A 10453-nucleotide genomic window follows, 5' to 3' on the forward strand; every position below is an offset into this window, starting at 1 on the left:
CCCCAATTAAAAAGAACAATAACAACAACAACAAAAACTTGGTTGCTGGACTCTGGGGAAATCCTGAGGATCCCCAGGAAGAGTATGAGGTGTTCAATGGTCGGGATGCTCAGCAGGCCAATGGAAATGGTTATTTACCAACTAGTACTGGGAACGATGGGCTTTCCAGGTGGTGCTAGTGGTAAAGAAGCAGCCTGCCAATTCAGGAGATGTAAGAGACCTGGGCTGGATCCCTAGGTCCAGAAGATCCCCTGGAGGAGGGCACAGCAACCCACTCCAGTATTCTTGCCTGGAGAATCCCATGGACAGAGGAGCTTTGTGGGCTACGGTCCATAGGGTTACAAAGAGTCAGATATGACTGAAGTGACTTAGCACGTACACACTGGGAACTGTAAGAAGGGACAACTTCCATTTAGAGGCAGCCTGGGTTTGTAGGCTAGAAGACTCCAGCTGATGTACAAGCCTCCCTGAGTCATTACTGGTATAAGGCTTAGATGAGGCCCTTAAAGCAAAGAGACACAAAGAGATATTGTTAGCTTTGGACAATCGTGTGAGAGAAGCAGCCACAGACCCTCAGGTTCTTTCATTCCTTCTTACTACTCCCTAGAGAATCAATTTCTCTCCAAGCTACTGGACAGCTCTTTCCAGAACTATTCTGTTGGCCCTTGGGGACACCAAGTCTGCCGACCTTGCCTACTGAGGACAACAGCTTCACATTCCCCAGTTCCTGATGTTTGAACAATAGCTAATTTAAAACATTATTGTATCCCCCGTGCAGATAAAAAGATATAGTTAGTTACTGTCCCTTACCCATGGGTCATTCTTTCTCCAAACTTCGTTCCAGACCCAGAAATATCCACTGGGCAGCCATATCTGGACTCTCAATAAGCACTTCTAACCCCGTTCTTCTTCTCTAAGCCTCCTCTCTCTGCTGCCTCTTATTGAGGCTCAAGATGCCATCAACCTTCCCACCATCCAGGCGAGACTGCTACTATAAGTTATTCTCAACTCTGTTGTCAACAGCCTTTCATCTCCTGGTGAGCCAGGAGCTGTTCAGGACCTGCTCAAACGTCACCTTGTCTTCAGGACAAAGTGGCTGAGTCATCTTCTCTTTTTGCTCCTGAACCATTTTATATATGTCTCTGGTGGAGCCCTGACTGTATTTTGCTGTAATTGCATTTACATGTCAGTTTCTCCTACTAATGGTAAGAAACTCAAGGGCAAGAATCTGTATCTCGTTCATTTTACCATCCTCATGACTTAGTGCTGAAGACTAAGTTTTGATGGAATGAATTGTTTCTAAGGGAAAATACATGCACTTTGATTTCTGCTGCACTTGCTGGAGGAGTAAGGTGTATTCTTTAGCTGAATGCTTCCCACCAGGGATGGATCAGCAGAATTTTTCATTTCCCGAGAGACACACCCTGCGGGAAGAGTTCAGCAGCTGAATTTCCGGCCATAAATCCATTCTCCTCTCTCCCTGTCATCTTCACATTTTCAAAATAAATAGTTCAAGCCTAAGTCACAGTTACCTCTGAGGTTTATAAAGGATGTATTTTTCTTTCCCCTTCTTTTAGGGTTAAGCAACATCATCGGCATCATAGTTTATATATCAGCCAATGCTGGAGACCCTGGGCAGCGTGACTCCAAAAAGAGCTACTCCTATGGCTGGTCCTTTTACTTCGGAGCCTTCTCTTTCATCATCGCGGAAATTGTGGGGGTCGTCGCCGTGCACATCTATATAGAAAAGCATCAGCAGTTACGTGCCAAATCCCACTCGGAGCTCCTGAAGAAATCGACCTTCGCTCGCCTTCCACCCTACAGGTATAGATTTCGGAGGCGGTCGAGTTCCCGCTCCACGGAACCCAGATCCCGAGACCTGTCCCCCATCAGCAAAGGCTTCCACACCATCCCTTCCACTGACATCTCAATGTTCACCCTGTCCCGGGACCCCTCAAAGATCACCATGGGGACCCTCCTCAACTCCGACCGGGACCACGCTTTTCTACAGTTCCACAACTCCACGCCCAAAGAGTTCAAAGAGTCGTTGCATAATAATCCGGCCAACAGGCGCACCACGCCCGTCTGAACTGACCTCGGCCCTCTGCCCTCCGCCCCAGCACAGCGCGGGGGGAAGTGGACAGAGGAGTCTCTGAGGTTGCATGGCATGGTCCTCGTGATGGTATTACTTTTTACAAAGAATGAAACCAAATGGACTCAGCCCTCTCCCACACTTCACCCCTCCCCCTCCAGGTCCTAACCGGTCCATCCCTTCCCCCACTTTTCAAGCCAATCCCATGATGTCGTTTCTCTCTGTGTGTATCTGTGACAGATGTTTTCCTCTCTTCCTTCTTTACTGGAAGGACCTCCTCATTCTTCCCTCCTTGGAAGAGGACTTTACTCAAAGTCATGGGTGGTGGCTGGGTGGGGGGTGGTGGGGTCTCCAAATCCCCAGGTGTGTGCACAGGTGTCCCCATTGTCCACTCATGCAAATCCTCAGGCCACTTAACCGCCCAGGTGGCCCGGAGGGAGGCATTCACCTTTCCGTGTTAGAATAACATGACCAGAAATCAAAGATGTCAGAGCCCCGAAGCAGCTAATGTAATAAGCACTCATGTATTAAAAGTTTTGCCTTGTTGTAACTCACAGAGCGGGGGTGCTTTGTTTCTTCTGGGTAATTCCTGCACAAATTCACTGCCCTGCCCTCAAGCTGACTCATGTCCACGTTGAAAGCTGAACTTTACTCATCCACACTCCAGTCACTAGGAAGGATCCGCCTTCCCCTCTTGAGGACAGCAAGGTGCTCTCACCAATGGCAGAGTCTGTAACCCTCGCCTGAATCCCCAGAAGCTACTGGAGGCAAACATGTGTTCAGAAATATAGCTCTGGTACCCAGTAGCTCTAGGAACTGGGGAAAGTCCACCTGACCTTCAAGCCTCAGCCTTCTCATCTGTAAAATGGAGCATGGTACAGTATTCTCCTTGACAGAGTTGTGAGGCTTAAATAGAACATCTTGTGTAAAATTATTCAGTTCAGTTCAGTCGCTCAGTAGTGTCCGACTCTTTGCGACCCCATGAATCACAGCACGCCAGGCCTCCCTGTCCCTCACCAACTCCTGGGGTTCACCCAAACTCATGTCCATCGAGTCTCTGATGCCATCCAGCCATCTCATCCTCTGTCTTTCCCTTCTCCTCCTGCCCCCAATCCTTCCCAGCATTGGGGTCTTTTCCAATGAGTCAATTCTTCACATGAGGTGGCCAAAGTATTGGAGTTTCAGCTTCAACATCAGTCCTTCCAGTGAACACCCAGGACTGATCTCCTTTAGGATGGACTGGTTGGACCTTCTTGCAGTCCAAGGGACTCTCAAGAGTCTTCTCCAACAGCACAGTTCAAAAGCATCAATTCTTTGGCACTCAGCTTTCTTCACAGTCCAACTCTCACATCCATACATGACCACTGGAAAAACCATAGCCTTGACTAGACGGACCTTTGTTGGCAAAGTAATGTCTCTGCTTTTGAATATGCTATCTAGGTTGGTCATAACTTTCCTTCTAGGGAGTAAGCGTCTTTTAATTTCATGGCTACAATCACCATCTACAGTGACTTTGGAGCCCCAAAAAACAAAGTCTGCCACTGTTTCCCCATCTATTTCCCATGAAGTGATGGAACCAGATGCCATGATCTTCGTTTTCTGAATGTTGAGCTTTAAGCCAACTTTTTCACTCTCCTCTTTCACTTTCATCAAGAGGCTTTTGAGTTCCTCTTCACTTTTTGCCATTTAAGGGTGGTGTCATCTGCATATCTGAGGTTATTGATATTTCTCCCAGCAATCTTGATTCCAGCTTGTGCTTCTTCCAGCCCAGCGTTTCTCATGATGTACTCTGCAGAGAAGTTAAATAAGCAGGGTGACAATATACAGCCTTGACGTACTCCTTTTCCTATTTGGAACCAGTCTGTTGTTCTATGTCCAGTTCTAACTGTTGCTTCCTGACCTGCATACAGGTTTCTCAAGAGGCAGGTCAGATGGTCTGGTATTCCCATCTCTTTCAGAATTTTCCACAGTTTATTATGATGCATACAGTCAAAGGCTTTGGCATAGTCAATAAAGCAGAAATAGATGTTTTGCTGGAACTCTCTTGCTTTTTCCATGATGCAGCGGATGTTGGCAATTTGATCTCTGGTTCCTCTGCCTTTTCTAAAACCAGCTTGAACATCTGGAAGTTCATGGTTCACGTATTGCTGAAGCCTGGCTTGGAGAATTTTGAGCATTACTTTACTAGCATGTGAGATGAGGGCAATTGTGCAGTAGTTCAAGCATTCTTTGGCATTGCCTTTCTTTGGGATTGGAATGAAAACTGACCTTTTCCAGTCCTGTGGCCACTGCTGAGTTTTCCAAATTTGCTGGCATACTGAGTGCAGCACTTTCACAGCATCATCTTATGCTTTTTACCTTATGGATGACTTCTGGGTAGACTGAGCATTAGCTGAGTTTGGGCTTCCATAACAAATACTATAGATCAGGGTGGCTTAATAGCAGACATTTATTTCTTAAAGTTATGGAGGCTGGGCAGTTCCAGATCAGGATGACAGCAGATTTTGTTCTTGGTGAGGGCTCTCCTCCTAGCTTGAAGACAGCCACATTCTCACTGTGTCCTAACATGACAGAGCCACTAACTCCATCACAAGGGCCCACCCTCATTAAGGGTTTTCCCGATTTCTCAGTGGTAAAAAACATCTGCCTGCAAAGAAGGAGATGCAGGAGGTGCGAGTTCAATCCCTGGATCAGGAAGATCCCCTGGAGAGAACCCACTTCAGTATTCCTGCCTAGACAATCCCACGGACAGAGGAGCCTGATGGGCTACAATCCATGGGGTGACAAAGAGTCAGGCATGACTGAGCATGCACTCTTGAGCTTGAGCTTGATCTCTAATTACTTCCCAAATGCCTCATCTCCAAATGTCATCATTTTGAAGCTTAGGGCTTCAGTATGTGGATTTAGATGGTGGGGAGGGATCCCATTCAGTCTGCAGCAAGCATGACTGTAGGAAGACTGAAGCCAAATGGAAGCTAGTCTCTTCTGGGGGTAACGGTGTACTTTGCACAGTCCCTGAGGGGCTCAGGGGAGTGAAAGTGGAAGGACATTTGAATATTTTGAATACTGATACCAGAAAGCATGAGAGACAGACAGCATCCCTGCCTGCAGTGACTCCTGGGGTGAGTGTGGCACACACCAACTTGTCAAGCCTCCATCCCACTTCCAGCTCCAGCCACTCAAGGAGGCAGAGTTATGGTCATAGGAGCTCACGCTTACCTAACTCTGCTGGGTACCAGGCTGTGTTGTGGAAACTTACACATATTGCATCATTTATTCCTCCCAGAAATATCCCCATTTTACCTAGGAGGAAACTGAGGCCAGAGAGGGTGTGTGATTGTCAAGACTTCATTCCCACTGCAGGCTCCAAATTCTGGGAAGCCAATCACGTGCCCACACTCACACCCACAGTGAATTTTATTGTAGAGTGCAGACTAGTAACAATTTGTTTTGTTTGACACTTGAGAGACATTGCTTGCAAATTACACACATACATCAAATTATCTCACTGAATCCTTAAGACAACCCACGTGTAGGAAGAATTATTATCCGCATTTCAGCAGGTGAGGAAAGAGAGGCTTGAGGAGAGTGTCTTAGGTACCGATAACAGAGCCAGCATTGAGAGCCAAGACTCTGCTTCCTAATTTGACCAATTTCCTCCCTCTGCCGCATTTCCCAAACCTCAGTCATTTGAATTCAACCCTTGCAAAAATGTTTCATATCCACGTACCACATCGGCCATTATTTATTTAATGTTTCTCTTTAAATTGACTCGCTTTTTACTTTAATAAATATATCTTGAAAATGAACTTTATATCACTACTGTAAAAAAGAAAATTGAATTGCTTACCATAAGCAAATGGTAACTAGGAGAATAACTACAGAAAAAAGCAACACAATCCTGCCATATTCTAGCTGCTGCCTATTGTAAGCCAAAGGCCGGCTGCCTGCTCTTTGTAAAAATGGACATAATCAAAGTGTTAGAAAGATGTTAAGATACTCTAGCAACAAAGAAGATGCTTCCCTTGGCTTAATCAGGAAAAACGGCAAGGGGAAAACCCCCTCACTAACACTGCTCTCTAATACTGCGGCCGTGTGTCAGGTCAAATTATCTCATCTAACACTTCGGGAGGAGTGGCTCCAGGCACTCTTGGAGAGGGAAAGATCTAAGACATGGAGCAGGTAGGTGATGGATACTGTGAAGGGAAGACTCAGCAACCTGCAGCCCTGAGAACCAGGAGTTTGCCAAAAACAGGGCATCTGGGGAGCTGATCAGGGATGGAGAGAAAAAAACCCAGGGGCTTAACTAACTGGACATCTGCTCAGGAGACCCAGTACGAATTCCTCTGCAAAGGCCAGAGAGCTGGAGGAGAGAAGCAGGCACCTGACCCTTGGAAGGACCCCCTTGCTCCCTGCAAGGTTTCAGCATGTGAGACCTCAGAGTGCCTTTGCGTGAAGGCCGCTCAGATGCACCCGGCTGGCTGGCATCAAGTACATATTCATATCAACACTTCCAGTTCACGGCCAGGACCCTGGGCAATCCTGTCATCCAAAGTCCTGTGAAGAGTATTCACATTCACTAGGCGCCTACTGTGTGTGCCAAGCAATGTGTCAGGAGCTTCTCTTAATTTGTGTTTTTCCATCCTAACATTTGGGTATGTACTATCATTAAATCCATTGGATAGATGTTAAAACTTGCAAAGAAACAGCAAAGGAGGTGCTCGGACTGGCATCTACCTGACTCTAAACTCTATGCAATAGCCACTCACTAAGCCTTCTGGGTCACACTTCTCAAATCTCTTGCTCCACCGCTGAGGTCCCCCCCATTTCCTTCACCACAATACAGCTCCTTTCCCAGTCCTCTCATATGGACCAGCAACATCCTACGGCCGATTTCAAGAGCAGAACACTGGGGCTTCTCTGTCTTGTATCTCTATTCTGCAGCCCTCAGGGCCAAGTTTTGTCTCTACCTTTCAAGAGAGCATAACATTCAAGCAAGCAGATGCTGTAGCTGCACTGCCCAGATTTGAATCCCAGCTCTGCATTCATCAGCCATGATGACTTTAACAAGATGATCTCCCTGTGCCTCAGCGTTCCCTGCTGTAAAAGGGAAGCAAAAGTAGTCCTTACTTCATAGGTTTGTGGTGAGGATTCAATGAGCTTATTTTCATAAAGCACTTAGAAATATACTTGAAAGAAAATATGTACCGTATAAATGTTGCTATTTTGTGTCAGTTGCTCACTCATGTCCATCTCTTTCTGACCCTATGCACGGTAGCCCACCAGGCTCCTTTGTCCATGGGGATTCTCCAGGCAAAAATACTAGAGTGGGTTGCCACTCTCTCCTCCAGGGGATCTTCCCAACCCAGGAATCAAACCGGGGTCTCCTGCATTGTAGGCAGATTCTTTACCAGCTGAGCTATCAGGTTAGCTAATATTTATTATTGTTCTCAGATTTACATTGTTCCTACTGGATCATTTCCCACCAATCCAATCTTATTTTCCAGATTGTGTCAACACACACTTCTAATCAAGCCAGCATCTACATGCAAGCCTGCATGCTAAGTCGCTTCAGTTGTGTCCAACTCTGTGTGACCCCATGGACTATAGCCCCCCAGGCTCCTCTGTTTATGGGGATTCTCCAGGCAAGACTACTGGAGTGGGTTGCCATGCCTTCCTCCGGGGGATCTTCCCGAGTCAAAGATCAAACCTCTTATGTCTCCTGCACAGGCAGGTGGGTTCTTTACCACTAGCGCCACCTGGGAAGCGCCCACATCTACATACCTATTCCCAGCTCTCTGCCATTGCCGATGAGTGTTATTCCTGCCTACAACGTTTCCCCTTGCCCTCTCCACGTTTGTCCATTCTTCAAGAGCAAAATCAAGCCTCATCTACCTCCATGAAGTCTTTAGTGGCTTCTTGGGCTACATAACCTCTCACTTCATAACATTCATTCCTTCATTCATTTATCTAGCACTTATTACCAAGTACCTACTATGCTACTGTGTGTCAGAAACAACTACAATCCCCACAGATACAACCACTCTCAGTCCAGTGTGGGAGACAAGTACTAAACAACTAGACACACGAATCAGCATCATTTACAATCGTGTCATAAGGGGAAAACAGAGAGCAAAAAGTACATAGGCCTGTAAATGGGGAGCTCTAATTTTGTTGGAGGGTCAAGTCTCAGGAGTTGGCATTTACAATTATACCTAAAAGTAGAGTTTGTGTTATCCAAGTGAAAGAAGGACACAGGGAGGGAAAAATTAACCTCAGCATATGCAAAGGCCCTGAGACTGGAGAGACCCCGCCTCCAACTCCTAAAAAGTCAGTAAAACTGGAATGCATACAGGTTACAGGAAGGGCGGCATCAGACAAAACCAAAGGAAAAGCTGGATCCAGAGGATAGAGAATTACAACCATGTAAAAGATTTGGAATTTTGACCCTGAGTACATTCAGAGGCCACTTATCAGCCATAAAAAAAAAAAAAGAAAAGAAAAGAAATAAGGCCATTTGCAGCAACATGGATGCAACTAGAGATTATCATACTAAGTGAAGGAAGTCAGAAAAAGAAAGACAAATACCAGATGATACCACTTATATGTGGAATCTAAAATATGGCACAAACGAACCTATTTACAAAACAGAAACAGATTCTCAGACATAGAGAACAGATTTGTGGTTGCCAAGGGGAAGGGGGGGGTGGGTGGGGAAGGGCTGGGAGTTTGGGATTCCTAGATGTAAACTATTATATCTAGGATGGACAAACAAAAGGTCCTGCTGTACAACAGAGGGAATTATATTCAGTATCCTGTGATTAAACCATAATGGAAAAGAATATGAAAAAAAGAATGTCTGTATGTGTACAATTGAGTCACTTTGCTGTATAGCAGCGATAGGCATAATGTTGTAAATCGACTATACTTCAATTTAAAAACAAAAAAAATGTTTAGAAAAATTTTTAAAGACTTTGAAACATAAAAAAAAAAAAGGAATTTTAATTTTAGGTATACGTTCAGTTCAGTTGAGTTCAGTCGCTCAGTCATGTCTGACTCTTTGTGACCCCATAAATTGCAGCACGCCAGGCCTCCCTGTCCATCACCAACTCCCGGAGTTCACCCAAACTCATGTCCATCGAGTCAGTGATGCCATCCAGCCATCTCATCCTCTGTCATCCCCTCTCCTTCTGCCCCCAATCCCTCCCAGCATCAGAGTCTTTTCCAATGAGTCAACTCTTCGCATGAGGTGGCCAAAGTACTGGAGTTTCAGCTTTAGCATCATTCCCTCCAAAGAACACCCAGGACTGATCTCCTTTAGAATGGACTGGTTGGATCTCCTTGCAGTCCAAGGGACTCTCAAGAGTCTTCTCCAACACCACAGTTCAAAAGCATCAATTCTTCGGCGCTCAGCTTTCTTCACAGTCCAACTCTCGCATCCATACATGGCCACTGGAAAAACCATAGCCTTGACTAGACAGACCTTTGTTGGCAAAGTAATGTCTCTGCTTTTGAATATGCTATCTAGGTTGGTCATAACTTTCCTTCCAAGGAGTAAGCGTCTGTTAATTTCATGGCTGCAGTCACCATCTGTAGTGATTTTGGAGCCCCAAAAAATAAAGTCTGACACTGTTTCCCCATCTATTTCCCATGAAGTGATGGGACCAGATGCCATGATCTTCATTTTCTGAATGTTGAGCTTTAAACCAACTATTTCATTCTCCTCTTTCACTTTCATCAAGAGGCTTTTGAGTTCCTCTTCACTTTCTGCCATAAGGGTGGTGTCGTCCGCATATCTGAGGTTATTGATATTTCTCCCAGCAATCTTGATTCCAGCCTGTGCTTCTTCCAGCCCACCGTTTCTCATGATGTACTCTGCATAGAAGTTAAATAAGCAGGGTGACAATATACAGCCTTGACATACTCCTTTTCCTATTTGGAGCCAGTCTGTTGTTCCATGTCCAGTTCTAACTGTTGCTTCCTGACCTGCATATAGGTTTCTCAAGAGGCAGGTCAGGTATATGTTAGAGACAATCTATTTGTCTTTTCAGAAATTTTATGTTAGGCACCTAGTGAAATATTAGTTCCTAAATCTCATCTTTAGAAATAAATACTTCTTCAATAGTTTTTGTACTACTTGCTTTATCCACAGTCTCTGGTGGATGGGGGCTTCCCAGGTGGTATAGTTAATAAAGAATCCCCGCCATTGCAGGAGATGCAGAGGAGCTCGGCAGGCTACAGCCCATGGGGTGGCGAAGAGTTAGACACGACTGAGTGACTCACACAAACATACACACACTTACACACACACACACACACACACACACTTACACACTTGCTGCCAGACACAGCTGATTGGAT

At 45.6% G+C, this 10453-nt stretch overlaps 1 protein-coding gene across 1 annotated transcript in view; it reads left to right on the forward strand.

Annotated features, from left to right (window-relative positions):
- CACNG3 (calcium voltage-gated channel auxiliary subunit gamma 3) overlaps nt 1–2642 on the forward strand; it is a 100704-nt gene extending 98062 nt beyond the window's left edge. The window contains 1 exon segment of the mRNA NM_001078014.1: nt 1578–2642. Within this exon segment, the coding sequence (NP_001071482.1) occupies nt 1578–2089 (512 nt within the window). The 3' untranslated portion in view covers nt 2090–2642.
- The last annotated feature ends 7811 nt before the right edge of the window (nt 2643–10453 follow it).

This window comes from Bos taurus, chromosome 25 (genome assembly GCF_002263795.3).
Source record: "Bos taurus isolate L1 Dominette 01449 registration number 42190680 breed Hereford chromosome 25, ARS-UCD2.0, whole genome shotgun sequence".
Taxonomy (NCBI): Eukaryota; Metazoa; Chordata; class Mammalia; order Artiodactyla; family Bovidae; genus Bos; species Bos taurus.